The 15,745-nt window shown below is 50.1% G+C and overlaps 5 protein-coding genes across 5 annotated transcripts; 1 reads left to right on the plus strand and 4 right to left on the minus strand.

Annotated features, from left to right (window-relative positions):
• Nucleotides 1-2,370: 2,370 nt before the first annotated feature.
• Nucleotides 2,371-4,529, minus strand: ecdB-1 (Echinocandin B biosynthetic cluster transcription factor ecdB; the record flags this gene model as incomplete). The annotated part of the gene is made up of 5 exons (XM_036637814.1): nt 2,371-2,830; nt 2,907-3,215; nt 3,269-3,645; nt 3,701-4,265; nt 4,318-4,529. 5 exons carry the CDS (start codon nt 4,527-4,529, stop codon nt 2,371-2,373), a joined length of 1,923 nt encoding a protein of 640 aa, XP_036496351.1.
• A 404-nt stretch (nt 4,530-4,933) lies between these two features.
• On the minus strand, nt 4,934-6,125 carry hxnY-4 (2-oxoglutarate-Fe(II) type oxidoreductase hxnY; the record flags this gene model as incomplete). Its single annotated transcript, XM_036637815.1, has 2 exons — nt 4,934-5,225; nt 5,287-6,125. The coding sequence occupies 2 exons, from the start codon at nt 6,123-6,125 to the stop codon at nt 4,934-4,936; spliced, it is 1,131 nt and encodes a 376-aa protein (XP_036496191.1).
• Nucleotides 6,126-10,309: 4,184 nt separating this feature from the next.
• On the minus strand, nt 10,310-11,492 carry CGCS363_v005967 (Neutral protease 2-like protein; the record flags this gene model as incomplete). The annotated part of the gene is made up of 3 exons (XM_036637816.1): nt 10,310-10,314; nt 10,368-11,189; nt 11,240-11,492. 3 exons carry the CDS (start codon nt 11,490-11,492, stop codon nt 10,310-10,312), a joined length of 1,080 nt encoding a protein of 359 aa, XP_036496192.1.
• Nucleotides 11,493-12,745: 1,253 nt separating this feature from the next.
• CGCS363_v005968 (D-xylose 1-dehydrogenase) lies at nt 12,746-13,843 on the plus strand (the record flags this gene model as incomplete). Its single annotated transcript, XM_036637817.1, has 1 exon — nt 12,746-13,843. One exon carries the CDS (start codon nt 12,746-12,748, stop codon nt 13,841-13,843), a length of 1,098 nt encoding a protein of 365 aa, XP_036496193.1.
• A 474-nt stretch (nt 13,844-14,317) lies between these two features.
• On the minus strand, nt 14,318-15,493 carry apdF-12 (Aspyridones efflux protein apdF; the record flags this gene model as incomplete). The annotated part of the gene is made up of 3 exons (XM_036637818.1): nt 14,318-14,321; nt 14,381-15,254; nt 15,316-15,493. 3 exons carry the CDS (start codon nt 15,491-15,493, stop codon nt 14,318-14,320), a joined length of 1,056 nt encoding a protein of 351 aa, XP_036496365.1.
• Nucleotides 15,494-15,745: the final 252 nt, after the last annotated feature.

Below are 15,745 nucleotides of genomic sequence, written 5' to 3' on the forward strand. Positions count from 1 at the left end.
CCCGCACTCCCGGTCTGCGAAAAAATGAATTGTCAGATATTTGGTCATGACGGGAGGGAAGGGGACTTACGTAGAGAGCAGAAGCGATGTCGCTTCTCTTTTGATCGCGTGCACATAGACTCGCCAAAGACGCAGAACTTGCATGTATCTAGAAAAGCGTTTGAGCCACCTGTATGAGTTGAAAGGTTGAGGATATTTTGAAGACTTACGCTCCACGCAAAACTCGGAGTACAACCTGATGGATCCCTCTCGACGTATGTAGGCATGCTTTCGGGAGCAGCCTTTGACACCGCAAATCCTATCCCACTCGGATCTTGACGAGCAGGTCGAAATACAGCTTGAACAGCTGCAGCTCGAACTACAACTGGAGCTGCAAGTCGAACATGACGACGAAGATGACGAGGAGCGAGAAGGCAGAATCAGGCCCATGGTGAGTTCCGGCTTCTTGGTGACAAGAGCAGAGTATCCAGAGTCCAAAAGAGGGTTCTGTCTCGCTCAGTTGTCAACTGCGGCCAAATCTAGTACAGATCGATGAGGTGACTTGGTGGCCGATAAAAATTGTGGGCTAGGAGGAAAAGATGCCGTCTACGAAGAGAGAAGAAGGAAAGAGGAAAGAAAATTGGAGACTGGAAGAAAATGGTGGAGGTTTCTCTGAAAGAAAGATGACCCGAGGGAGGTCAAGGTGAATGCAGGAGCACGTCCAGGTGAAGGTGTCTGACTGGGACAAGGACCCCGTGAGGTCAAGGTGACAATAGCTTCATCCCAACTTTTGGAGGTGGTGTGGCTCAGCTTTGTCCGGATCATCCCAGGCTTTGAGAAAAGCCCGACCACGCGACCAGCTGGAACACCTGTCCTACCAAGTCTTTGCTAGCTGAGTGTTTCCCTTTCCACCAAATTTAGTTCTAAGAAATGGGCCTCCCAGATATGAGATGTACGAAATTGAGGACATCATGTCTACAGCATGGGCAACGTCTGAAATTTCGCATCCGCCGTTGGACCTTCCACAAACTTTGCGCAATCATTTTGATCAATAAATTGGATTTCAGCTTGCGCAAAGACTTGATCTAAGCCCAATTCCGACAGAGGAAACTGCCGGGTGCATTTGCATCTAGCAGCACATTAGAGCAAACAGGAATGCAAGCTGCAAGATCCAGACATGGTGTAGTCGCTTCAACATAAACTTGCACCTCACCTTGAACACAATCGTCATTCGTCAGAACCAAAAGATCTTGACATGCAATATTGGGTTGCATTCTGCCGGTTCAGACCGAACATACGGCCAGCTGAAGGATCGGCCCCTCGAGAACAGACGTCCGACAAGACGCAGACGAAACGACACTAAGCTGACAGCTGTTCGGAGCGGACCAGCTATGAAGTCTAAATGACGCGCGGATGCGCAACGCGACCGGAGAAGCGAAATGGGGACCCGATGAAGAAGAGGACATCGGAGGAAGAGAAGTTGGGGGCCACCAGCCAGTAAGCATGAGCCACACGTGGTCCCTTGAACCAGCCGGCTGATGGTGGGTTGAAGCTCCCAAAGGGTCTCAAACCATCACATGGAGGGTCAATCGTGTGGCATGCGCCCATCGAGCTAAGACAAAACCACCAGAAGGCGACCGGCCAATTACGTCACGCTACTCTCTGTGATGTCAATACAAAAAGGGGATAATTCCAGACCTTCAACTAACAGATGGTCGTGTCATAGTCAAATTACTCTTGCAGTGAATTTGAAATTTTCAAGGAATGGAACTGTCAAATGCTTTTGGCTATGAAAGCATTCGTGGCAATGTCTCAAATAAGACCAAAGCATACTAGCAAAGCTCAGCCGAACGGAAAGCCTTCCATCATTGCGCGTCTGTTTTGCGCCAATCATGGATAAAGACGGCATGCCAATTGGCAACCAGCCGACAAAAGCCGCCTTCAGAGTCTTTACATTCTTTGCTGTTTTGTCACTCAATTTTACCACAAAACAGTCACATTGAGAACAAACCAAACATATCTCGCAATACTGTTTGCTCTATTGAATTCAAGATTCAACGTGGAAAGCCACGGTATGGAGAGCCGGCTGTTGATCCCTCCGATGCATTGGGTGGTGCCGCTATGTCTAAGCGTCTGATTGCTCCTCTGGATCGTGTTGAATAATCAATGGGGTTATGAATTCGCTTCATTCGCCTCGTCCTTAAACCCGCCATGGTCCGCACCACTTAATGCACATGTTTCTCGAAATACACATGCGTTCGGTCGCCGGAACTTTCAAGGCGACCGGCAAAGCTGGAGAAGTTCCTATTTGACAGACAGCTATCTCCAGCGTCTGACAGACCGAGGGGTCGGACCATCTTTAGGCAAAGCATTCCTGAACACAGACCTTGTCTACACCTCGGACCTGACGATCTGACCCATGAGTTCCTCCAGCACAGACGCCGCCTTACGCAAATCCGGAGCTTCGCCATACCAGCGCTGCAAAGCCCATGTGGCCGAGTCCACCGCATGTTTCCATCGGTCCGGCAGTCGGAACCTACCGCTCTTGACCGCCGCCAGGACCAAAAGAGCACGGGTCATCGCCGCTCTGGCCATGAACCAGGTTCCGTGATGGCGATGGTGCGGATTAGCGTCCAGTAGCAACTCGACTGCGATCTCAAGACCCTTCTCCGCTAACGGCAAGACGCGGGGAATCCATGGGTCGTCGGGGGGCTGGTGGATTACGTAGTACACGAACGGGCGATGGATCCATTCGCGACAGCTCTCCGCTCGGTTTTGGATGTAATGGACTAGCTCATTACTAGAATGTTCACGATTTTGCCAATTGATCTGTGACGGAATATGACAGCACCTACAGGAAGCATCAGCGGTCAAGCTTCGTAGCAGAGATTCTCGAGGATCATAGCTTAGGGCGGCCAGCTACTCACCAAACATTGATCTGCTGATCAAAATCTTCGTATTTCTCAATGACTTTCGCAATATTTCGAATCCAAGCTTCTTCACCATGGTAACCCATGATCGATATCGCCCGGTTGATCATCCTTCGAGACGATATTTCAGCGAGATAGTAAAACCAGCTTTTCTCCTCTTCTGGTTGGATATCGTCTTCAAGAATGTCCAGCGAACTTGGCTGTGGCGCTGGCGTAGCAACCTCTGAAGGAGGCGAAGGAAACAAGTCAGGGTACCTCAATCGAGTAATGCCGCTCGAAGGCAGGGGTATCTCGCATCTCAGCTCGCTGCAAGATCGCATTAGTCTGCATCATGTGCATGGTAGGGGCTCAGTACTGACCACTCAGATTTCATGCACGACCAGTAGAGCCGCTGCTCAAGGCGTCGTGCTTTCTGGGACATATTTTCGGGTGCTCGTCGTTGAGTCCGCCTCCACAGGAGATTCTTGAACTGCACGCAAGCCTGGTTGAAGTACGACCAGGCAGGGAGAGGGCGTAAAGAATACATCTCAAATACTCCACAGAAGAACAGGCACTGCACTTGAAGTAGGGAGGGTTCCAGAAGACCCAGTCGTTTCTTCGCCGCAAAGAAGTAGGCTTGGGCGGTATCTGGATCTGTGGAGTTTGAAGCTGTCGAACGGATAGACTCAGGTGTGCTATTCAGAAAACTGTCCTGTTCGAAATGGGTGGCCAGGCATGCCAGAGCGCAGGCTATGAGCTACAGAGGAATAAGCAAGTGAATGAGTGACGCGAAAGAGGCAACGCCGACTTACTACAAGACAGGATGGGCCATCCCACCGTGGACCATTCTCAATCGCGGCCTTGACATGTGCTCTGAAGTCAGGGACATCGAGAACTGGGTTCTTGACGTGCACATATGCCAAGAACTTTTTCGATAGCACAGTGAAGTCATCTTCTTGTACCCCTCGTCCAAGACTGGCTGCGTTGTTCGATTTCCTTACGCCCATGCAATCAGGATCGTCATCTTCAAGTTCGAGAATGAAAGAGTTGATCTCAGGAACAGTGTCCCTGAATATTGGCCATCTCAATATTGTCTCACAGTTCCAACTTGCCGCCGCAAGATCCGGAATATCAAACCGGGTCATAACATCGTCTTCTGGCAGGCCATCGTCTGTCTGGCACTGCGTCTCATCTACAACAGCGCAGGAACTCCCCTGGGGTCCATTGATCGAAGTCGGGGACAAGATCTGGTTGCCGTGTGGGACAGCTGGGATGCATGTGGGCTCAGCTGCCGGGAGCGGTGCCGGTGGGCGGCTCTCCAGGAGATTGACTACATGATTGATCCTATCCAGAATTGCCAAGCTGGCTGGATCAAATCTGCGACGAAATATTTAGAATCGATATGCCCACAAAGGGGAAATGCTCTTACGTTGAGAAATCATTTGTTGTGTCTGGATAGGTACACAGGCCGCCGTTCCGTTGGCAAAAACCACAGGCGGGCCGCACGTTGTCGCACTTCGTCTTGCGGACTCGGCATGGCCCACAGGCGGCCACGGCACGCCTTCTTTGGTACATGCCGGATGTACGGCGCCTCTTGTTCCCCGCCTCAGGGGTCTCAGAACCCGCATCAGCGCCCGACATGGTTATGATACTGCAGAATCAGGCAGTCATAGATTGCAACCTGTGGAGATAAAGGGTGCTGGATAGGGCGTAGGATATCTGAGAAACCTTTCTACGACGTGTGATAACGGGACTTGCCCGAGTGATTTGATGGAGGCGGCGTGCTGAAGAACTTGGGACAAGGCGCGCGGGGAGTAGCGGAGTTAAGAACAATGAAGGAGCCCCTGAAAAGCGAAAACGAGGGCAGGGGTTCTCCAATTGAATATTGTGGTACCGTTACCCCATCTCGGTTAGCGTGCTCGCTGCTCTGAATCGTTACAACTGTTGGAGCCTATTGAGTGACCGAAGGTTGAACGCTGACTGCTCTAGGTCTGTATTGTTGGCAAAACGAAAGATCACTATTGATAATTGAGATACTTCGAAATTCATGCATCGCCTTCGCCACCAGACTCTACTTGATGCATTGCTCTAGCTCTTCGCTGCACCCATGTCTCGCAACCTATTTCGTCGTACTTCGGCTTCTCCCCGTCTTTAATACAAGTATCCAAAACACCGCAACTCTCATGCAGACCAAAACCGAAGAAAAAAGGCATGCTAATCCTCTCCTCGCCGCTCAGATTTTGAGCACGATGAACAGTGCTGATGTAAAGATCGTTGGTAATCCGTTGCAGATAGTCAGCGATATTGACAACAAAAGTTCCCGGAATCGGCGCCGCCCTAATGAGAGACCACAAATGAGTTTCAAGCTCATCTCTTCTTCGAAGCAGTATGGACTTACCTGATCCACTGCCCCTGGCGATTCAGAACTTGCAGTCCCCCAACAGCATCTTGCCAAAGAATGGTGAAAAGCTGGAAGTCCGTGTGCGATCCGATCGATACTTGTGCATCAGTGTCGGCTGGAGCACCGTTCAAAGCCTTCAATAACGGCGGATAATAGTTGAGCGCCAACGCAGCATCTGGGTACGCAAACTTAGCATCGAAATGGTCTTCCGGAAGGTCCAGAGACAATGCGAAAGCTCGCACTAGCACGCGAGCAAGTTTCAGGCATGACTGCCAGTAACGGATAATCGAGCTCTTGAACTGCGGTTTATTGGAAGCTCCTTCCCAATGAAAATCTTCTATCCGGAGGAAACGCTTGGCATCGTCTGGGATGGACTCAACGTCGCTGATATCGGGATCATGACGAGGATCGTAGGTCCAGCTAAACGTCTCGCGAACATCGACACTTTCTGACTTGTTGATACGCTGGGATCCAGGAGGTTTGTAGCCGTTGAAGTAGCGACTTTTGCCAACCCAGGAACGCATCTTCGCCTCTTCTTCCTGGCGGAAGTACTCGAGACAGGCTTCGTGGGCAGCGTCAGTGACGGACGAGTCGATGCCATGGTTGGTGATGTAAAAGAAGCCCGATGAAGTTGCAGCTTGGCGGATCTGTTGAGCCACTAGTTTTCGGCTTGCAATGTCATCGCCGAAAGAAGGTGATATGTCAATGAGTGGAATCTCCGTTGGAAGAGCATCACGGAGCGGTGTCCGGAGAATACGGCGCGTTACCGGGCCATTCCCGGAAGCGAAACGAAGAAGAGTTGTCTCCGGTTCGGACACGATGGTTGTCTCGCTCATGATGCCTCCAGTTGTGTTTATGTTGTCTACGGATCTGAGCGTCCTGGACGGAAGCAACCGGGCTCTTAGTAACTCTTGCAAGAGACGACAATTTTGTTTACAGACACTCTGGAAATGCGGGGTGATACGGGGCGATAAGACTGAGCCTTCTTTTTGCAGGTGGGGACGAGACACTCCATTGGCTTCTGATAGGGTCCCAGGAAACCATCTTGTCGGAGATGGCCGTCCTATCGCACAGCATTTCTAATTTTCTAGCTATGTGTAAATTGTAATTTGTTAAATGATCACGTCCGCAAATCATACTATCTGAGACCCATCTGGCGGAATTACATCTCAGAGACATCGAATCTTCTCATCATAATGGCGGAGGCATGGTTCAAAAACTGTCTTTTACATTTGGTCGATTTTAACCTCCTTCTTTCGGCCCCACAAGGTTTGTGACCTCGATTGGCGTTCTCGGACGAGGGACTTGATCCTTCGTGCTACCTTTGCCTGACCCCGCACAAGGTCGCTGATTCTCGATTTTACCAGACAGCTCTTCCAACTAAGCATACTCTCATATCTATTCGAATGTTTTCGTTGTGAACTTTGATACCTCGTTCATTATTTACTTCTCGCGACGACTTGTCGCGACGAGGATGGTTCTCGACTTCGACGCAAAAGCCCATGCCTCACTGCAACCGCCCAAGCCGCAGGCGCATTGTTGCTCAGATTGCCTTAAAATCCCTTGCTCCATCCGTAATTATGCATACCACTCAAGGGATTTTCTGGATCCTGAGACTTTAGACGCGTCAGGGTGGCGTTACTGGTTCAAGCCATCCATTGACGCCCTTAAACAATCAGCCATAGATGGTTATCCTCTCTGCGCACTGATATATCCACGGTGTCTTCAATCAAGTCACGGGGACCCGCACTATTGGAAACATGGAAATGGTGACTCGAGACTTGAGATGGTTTTCTGTGGTACCACCCCTTACTCACGAGACATCAGACTCGGCGACTGGCAAGTGCAGAATTTCCAGTTCACTGCTGCCCCTCATGAATGGTGTAAGTGAATAGTTGTCTTGCCATGAACTTTTTGGATGCATGTACGAGGAGCTAATTGGAAAAATACAGCAGAGAGATTTGCCAGACACATTTTCCCGAAGGCAATCGAGCCCTGACCTGCCCAAATTCTGGATATCTGAGTGTGACCATCAACATCAGACGCACTGCTTATCTGATTCAGATTTCCTGCCAACTCGGCTGGTGGACCTCCAGCACAGGCAAGGGAACGATGACGTTGTCTGTGTGGTGCACACAGTCAGCGCGAATATCTCAGACATTCGATACATGACACTCAGCCATCGCTGGGATCACCTAACGGATGAGGAGGCACAGTTGACTGTGCGCAATGTTGACAGTCGCGTCGAAGGGTTTTCCCTGAGCAGTCTGCCGCCTAGTTTTCGGTATGCAGCCTTTCACACGCGGGAGTTGGGGATCCGTTACCTTTGGATCGACAGTCTCTGCATCTTGCAAGACTCAAGAGAGGACTGGGTCAGAGAGTCGGTTCAGATGGGACAAGTGTATAGTGCCTCTTATTGCACTATTGCCACTTCCAACGACGCTCTCGAAAACTACAACAATCACTACCAGCAACGCAACGACAGTTCTCTTGATGTACTAGAATGTTCTAAGGTCATAGGAGATGAGGATACGATATGGCCGCACTGGGTTGGCTTGAGTCTTCTGGGGGAACGAAGAGGTCACATGCCTAGCAATCAATATCACGTCAGGATTTTCAACTCTGAGCCATGGGATTGGGAAGAGACACTCGATTAGACGGTTTTGAGCGGACGCGGATGGACGTTACAAGAGAGACAACTGTCCCGACGCGTAATTCACGTCACTTCTAACTCGCTTTTGTGGGAATGCCGTACCTCTCGCGGTTCCGAGCAAGTTCCATGGACGGGCAAGGTTACTGCAAACATGAAGATCGCGGCACGTTATCGAATCAATGATTCAATCAAAGATGGTCGTCAGATCTTCGAAAAGGACAGCCCACACTATTTCTACAACTTGTGGTATGAGATCATTTGGGACTACTCCAATCGTCTCTCGAGTGAGGAGTCAGACAAGCTTCCAGGCCTCGCCGGATTGGCCAAGACTTTGGCAAATATGACAGGCGATGAGTATGTTGCTGGGCTATGGAAGAGAGACATCGTCAGTGGGCTGCTATGGAAGACCCGACGATGGAACATGGATGGAGAGTACAAAGGCCGCCAAATTCCAAGACGTTCAATCAGGCCTGTTCCCGCCGGTTTCGTTCCCAGCGGCCCTCATGGCGCCATACAGCACACTCGAGCTTCATGCTGGAGGGCTCCATCCTGGTCATGGGCGAGTCTCGATGGGCAAGTCAGACATAGAATAGACTAGCCGGGGGCCGAGCTAGACGACAGCCGTTTTATACCAGAAAACATTGAGATAGACACGTCTTCCTCTCGCCACGCCGACGTTCATCATTTATCGCTTTCAGATACCGTCGCGAACCGCCTGACTCTCACGGGATTCATTCAACCTTGCAAAACAAAATACTTCCTTCGAGATCTGTTCCTCGGCTACTTGGACTCGGACTTTTGGACCGAAGGTTCCAAAACCCTTCACGAAATATCTGATACATCGTCCCCTGATCTATCTTCTGATGAACTTATGGAAGAGGCTGCAGTGGTTGGAAATTGGAACCGCGATAAGAAAATGCACTCGGATCAGGAACAAAAGGATTGCATAGGTGTGATTCAGTACGATGTCGTTGACGACATTGTCACGAATCAAACCGTGTACGTCCTTGCTCTTCGCCAGCTAGAGAGAGAGCCTTCATGGCAGGATGAAACACCATCTTGCGTTCCTACCGAGCGGGATGAGCGAGGGCGCCCGACTCAGCAATACCAAGTGTTTGGCCTTGCTCTCGTACCTACGGGAGAGGCGGATAATGAGTATAGGCGCATTGGTCTGGCGGAGTTCATCACTCCTTCTTGGTTCAAAGAGAATAGTAAAAGAACGGTCACACTTGTCTAGAGTCGTATCACTACAGGTACTCCTACAATACGCTCATATCTCACGTCTTATAGAGCCAGGATGAGTACATGAAACTCCTATGTTCCGTATGAATGTGTTGATACATAACGATCACGACAGTTCATGTCAACGACTATTGCATTCAGGGAAGCGAATAGGCCTGGCAGCTTGGTGCATTATCTCCAGTGCAGTAACTCAGTGGTCGCTTCTTCTGCCCATGAAATACATTCACTTGTTAGCTTGAACATATTCGAATGGCGGTAGGGCAGAAATAGGACTGTCATTTTCGTTCTCATCCGGAGTTTGTTTTGTGGGTATCGTTACTGAAAATCACGTCGTAGAGCTCACGCTATTGATTCACTGCGCGTCTTCCTCAAACGAGCATCTAATGAGATCCAGCATTGATCCAGCATTCACCAAACCGCATCTTTAGGACATGATATTATAAAATAGCTGTGCCTCCGACGCCCCCTTGGTCTTCTATTCGCACCATCAACACAGAAACAAGAAGCACATCAAACAACGCAACACTACAGAACCAAATCCCGCACTTAAAGGTCTTCAACTCAGAAACTCACTTCCAACACGACCAACCACGAAATCAACGCGCAATGTCTTCCTCAGTCCCTGCTAGTCAAAAGTGCTCCAAGTGTGGCGCCGAAGGAGATCACTACGTAAGTAATCATTTACTTCAATGGAAAACAGTGGATGACAGGGCTAACAAGATATGCAGTCAACCAGCTGCCCTGTGGCCAACCATCCCGACTCCGCTGTCAGACAGTAAAAGCTGTTCAATACTTGAGAGTCATGGGAAATGACACTTTTTGCAAGGAATGAATAGATACCCAAGGCATGCGTATGGAAGTCAAGAGTACTAAGAAGTCATAAAAAGTAGTGAAATTGAAAAATTTCAAAATCAAAACACCCTATGGCCTTGATGACAATGCGACTTGTGTTTGGATTCAATATCCAATTTCTGCAAACATTCAGACTGAGATTACATAAATCACGGCGTCACGGGGCAGACATCTTTTGAAATCCTCCTCAGGTTTCTACGCTGTTCAACAAATGGATTAAGAAAGAAAACCAATTACGGCTCAATACTCCGTCTTAACAGTTCATGTAGACAGCTATTCTGTGTCAGCTAAAATCCACGTTCAACGTGCGATTGTCACTCTAGTGACTTACCATTGGCATAGAGGGAGTAGTTGTCAGCGTTTTGTAGCGCACGCTCGGGGGGCAGTGCAACACTTGCGTTGTATGCGTATGCGTAATCATTGGTGTGAGGCTCATATACAGCTTCGCAATGAGTCGTCTCGTGTATGGTAGTCGTGGCCTGGCACTGGCGATGGCAACCCTGAGGCAGCGGAGGCAAGCCGTAAAAGAGAGGGCACATGACCATGGTATTGACGTCCCAAGCGGTGTACGCGTTGAGTGGGCCGTCTATTTCGCAGACGCCGTAGTAGTCGTAGCAGAAATAGCGAGAGACCCCGGAGTTCGTGGTAGAACATTCTTGCGCGACATTTCTGAGTCTGGTGACGACGATGTTGCGAGTTTCAGAAGAGTTGGTCCCGAAGTATTCTACGAACCTCTTTGATGAGGGATCCGCGGCATCGGCAGCGGCCGCCAGGGCTGTAACCTGGCAGTTCGCCAGGGCCTTGAGGCTGGCATCAGAAGTTGTTTCATTGCATCCCGCCTGTACGTTTGTGCGCTCTGCAAGGGCTGGGGCAACCATAAGCCCACTGGCGGCCACTGCATCAACGTCGATATCGATGGCGTTGGATTTAAAAGCGATTGCAGGCTGGTCAAAGGATGTTGACGAGGCGAGTCCAACCGGTATCAAACCATCTGCGATGACAGAAAAGCGCCCGGACTTCTCAAAATAGTGCACCTTGGCGACGTCGATAGCAACGGCGATAGACTCTCCAGCTGAGAGAAACTGGAAATGATTCGGTCTAAGTGCGTCATACTGTATGCTGGGCTCAATCCCCCTGAATGAAACCAGGCCTCCTGTTTATCCGTCAACAACTACTATGGTGTTTATGAAGAGAGTGCCATACCTGATTGGTCTGTAACAACTACACGCTGGACTGGAAGCTTATCGTCCAAAATAGTTCCTACTTTGAGCAAGTTGAGATCATCAGCACCGTTGTTTTTGATTGTTGCAATGACTTCGGTGGGAGTGCCAGACGCAGATGGTGCCAAGGTCACCTCTAGCCTGGAGTCGCGTTTGTTAAGCCGGACGCCGCGGGTGCCGGGGTGAGCGTCGGCAATGGCCAACGCTGAAAGAAAGAAAACTTTCTGCCAGAGCATGGTGAGTCCCGCAGAGTGTGAAGATTCCTCGTAGATATCAAACAGGCACGAGATGTCGAACGTTAGATCTTTAAATATCAAGTTTTGTCTCCTAATTGCCAGGGCACACATCCTGCCGCGGCCTTGTTTATCTTCCTTATTGAGGAAGGTGCCCGGATGTCTGGGGTTTTGCACTTTAGACGGCCCAATTATGGAAGGCCAAGCTCGTATTCAGATTGGAAATCCATGTTGGGTTGCTTGAATGCCGGCAAAGTGACATCGGCTGGAGTGGGACTCAGGGGCGATAAGGCCTAAGCTGCTCGTGCACTCTAGGGGCCGTTGAAGACATTTGCGATAACCCTCTTTCGAAAAGGCTTTGAAAAGGGGCGGGCTGTTAAAGTCATGGTAGTGAACGAGATAATAGCTGCCTGTAGTTCAAGGTAGAGTTTTGCCCCGCGGCCAATCACCGTTGCTTCTAGAGAGGACTGTTTTCGACGAGAAACCACAAAACTTGTGGTGGCCTCTTTTCCAAAGCCCAGTCACAAAATCTTATGAATTTCATGTCGTACTTCGAATCACAAATCCCGTGATAGATCTCTCCATTGCTCTTCCACTATGCTTAGGTAGGGATGGGCCAATTACCTCGGTCTAAGTAGCATTCCATGGCATCTGTGAAAGGTTTCCAGAAGAAAGGCAAGGTATCAGTTGCGGGGCTGAAAGAGAGTCGGTTATAGAAACCAAATAGTCTTTGCAACTGTCTTCCCCCCCGGCAGAGATCCTAATTAAGTATAACTCTTGGTCCACTCCAACTGTTGCGAAAAGCAGCGACGGCACAACCCCGAGCTAGCGGAGTGTGGGGACTCCCGGCCGGTCTTTGCGGGCCAGTGTGCGGGGAAGGAGCCGGCTGTTCTCCGGCAATTGCAGAAGCACTGGAGGCGTCACTAGTGTCGCTGGTCAGGTCTCACGGGGAGTATCGGAGCCTGTGAGTTGCTGACAACCCCACTCCCCCACCACCTCGACATCGTGACAACTAGTGGGGTCTGGCTTCATGCTGCTTCACTCTTCACAGGACGGAGGAAACACATATTAGCCCACTCGTTTCCGGGTCTCAGGCGGACCATTCCGTTCCTCATGATGGCGGACCGCTACTCCGCACGCTATTTACCTTGATTTATCAGCTTCAAGCTACATAAATACGACTACTCCATCCATATCTCGTCTTCAACTCACTCTGTCGTCCTCGACATTACCTCTACGCCTGGCTAAAACACAAGATGTCGTCCGAAACTCCCACCCTCCGATGGGGAATCATCGCCACCGGTCTCATTTCCTCGTGGTTTGTCGAAGACCTGGTCCTTGAGCGTTCCGACGCCAAAGCCAAGCACATTGTCCAGTCTGTCGGATCATCGTCACTAGAAAAGGGCAAAGCTTTCGTCGAGAAGCATCTGCCCGGCCACAGCCCGACTATCTATGGCAGCTATGCCGAAGTTTACAACGACCCGAACGTTGATGCTGTGTACATCGGCACCCCGCACGCTTTCCACAAGCAGAATTGCCTGGACGCGATCAATGCCGGCAAGAACGTTCTCTGCGAGAAAGCCTTCACGATCACCGCCAAGGAGGCACGTGAGGTCTTTGACGCTGCTAAAGCGAAGGGCGTTTTCGTCATGGAGGCGATGTGGACTCGCTTCTTCCCCCTTACGCGGTCTCTTCTGAACGTTCTGCACAACGAGAAGCAGATCGGCGAGATTCACCGTGTCTTTTGCGACTTTGCCATGAATATGAACATCGCTTCTCTCGGCCCCGACTCCCGTTTGAAGAACCCCGCTCTCGGTGCCGGCAGCCTCCTCGACATTGGCGTCTACAGCCTTACGTTCACAATCCTCGGACTGGATCCTGGTGTTGGAGAGAAGGCCGAGAAGCCGAAGATCGCTGCGACTCAGACTCTGTCAGACGATATCGACATTGCAACATCCGCCCTTCTTCTGTATCCCAGCGGAAAGCAGGGTATTCTGACTGCCTCAACTCAAGTCAAAACACCTCCAGCATTCTGTAGAATCGAAGGCAGCGATGGATACGTGTTGATCGAAGGCATTGCCACATCTGTTCCCGGCTCTTTCACTGTTCATTCTTCAGAGGCGTCTGGTGAGGGATGGACTGAATCAACCACACCTGGTTTGAAGGCAAAGAAGTACGATTTTGAGAGACCTGGCAAGGGCTTTTACTATGAAGCCGATGCAGTGGCTTTGGACATCAAGGCTGGGCGCAAGGAGAGCGAGATCATGCCGTGGGCTGAGACCGTCCGTGTTATGGAGATAATGGACGAGATTAGGAGACAAGGTGGCGCGAGGTTTCCCCAGGACGATCAATAGGAGGCACTTGTAGAAGAGTCGATTTATAGAAGGTCAATCAGATAATATGACATACATTTATAGATCATCACCGTAAAACGCCAGCGTTGATGTGGAGACCTGCTGCGTCATATTTTGCTCACAAAGTCAAACCAAGAGCCAACCAAGGTAGATCTCGCGGCGAATACGAGAAGTCCTCCAATCAAAACGACCACTAAGTAAAGACCAGATAAGGCAGTTGACCCCAGAGAGTCCAGCATCTGGCCGCTGATAGGCATGGTCAGAAGAAGAGAGAAGCTAATGACGAAGTTCATCGTTCCTAATAACACAATTAGTCGGACCATTACCTGATCAATTGGCGGGGATACTTGCCGTAATATCTGCCGTAGTCTTTTGGCTCACACGTCTTACCCATACACACTGTCCAAGGTATCAAGGCAAGAAATGATCAGCCAAAAGTATTGAAATTCCACTGACAAAGGGCCCCAATGCGACTTACCTGGCGTTAGAGACAAAAACGACCCTGTTCCGAACCCCCATAGTGCGGAGAAAGCATACAGTGCCTCGATGCGAATTGATCCAAACACGGTCAGTGTTGCCGCTGTGGAAATCAATGTGAACAACACCATAACCAACAAGATATTGAAGTGCCCAACATGGTCGCCCACCAGACCGGGAAGAATGCGCCCGAGAGATGAAAGGCCGTTGAGAATCGCAACCATGTTGTATCCAGACTCCACAGGAAAACCGGCCCACGCAACAAGAGTTGGCAGTATAGCTGTAGCGCCGAATATCACAAACTCCAGAAGGAATATAGCACCTGTGATGAGAGAGAAGGGCACCGAACGAAATGCTGAAAAGTCCATCGCTGCACTCTTCTTGCTGAGTCCAATGGACCGAGTGTCGTCCTGAGCTTTGGAAACCAACCGAGAGAACGGCGAGAGACAAGCCATACCCAGCAACATGATTCCCAGGACAATGAAGCCGAGAGCCCTCATGGACCATCTCCATCCCCAAATTGGGAAGATCTGTCGCAAAGCTAGAGGGAATATGATACCTCCGGTAGATGAACCTGCTAGTGCGATCCCCATTGCTAGGCCACGTCGACGATGGAAGATCTTGCCTATGACAGCGATGCCGATAGTTGTGGAAAAGGCATTGCCAATGCCGCCCAAAACTCCTAAACACAGAATGAAATGCCAGTAGATTCTGCACTCAGCCAGCAAGAAAAACATCGGGACCGTACACGCAGTTGCTAGTGGTGCTAGATATGTTGTCCCGAAAACGTCTACGAGCGGACCGGTCTGAATACCGAGGAACATGGTGAGAAATGTGTAGACACCGGTGATCCTTCCAATATCTCGAGCGGAATACTGTTCAAGCTGGTTCTCTTGGAGATATGCTTGTACAGTTCCTACGGATTGAATAAAGCCTGCATGGGAGGTGTTAGCTCTATGTGACCCGAAGTTGAGACATCGATATATGGTAATTACCGAATGAGGGCATCAGGAAAAGGAAAGACCCGATAACACATATCCATGCTGATCGTTGATTCTCGGCCACAAATTCGTCCTCTATAATGGCGTTCAGGGCCTCGGACTGGTTCTCGGGCGGTTCTTTTGACGTATGATCTGTCTTCGGAATACCACGGTGTCTTGCCGATGTTGCCATTGCTCTTGATAACATGGAAGTAGACTCGAAATCATTCTGCCATAATGCCCGAGTCTATCAATCAGGACTACAAGTAATAATTTGGATATTGTCAGGTCTTTCAAACCTGGCCACGCATACGGCGTTTCAATGGTAACAGCGGAGTTGGCGGAGTTAGTGTGGGGATCCTGGGCAGATCGGCCCCGGGTGCCGACTGGTCTCAGACCGGCGGACAGTTGTTCCTATTTGGGACTTAAGTTAGGCGAAGCTTTC

This window comes from Colletotrichum siamense, assembly GCF_013390195.1.
Source record: "Colletotrichum siamense strain Cg363 chromosome Unknown KSG_Cg363_contig04, whole genome shotgun sequence".
Lineage (NCBI taxonomy): Eukaryota > Fungi > Ascomycota > Sordariomycetes > Glomerellales > Glomerellaceae > Colletotrichum > Colletotrichum siamense.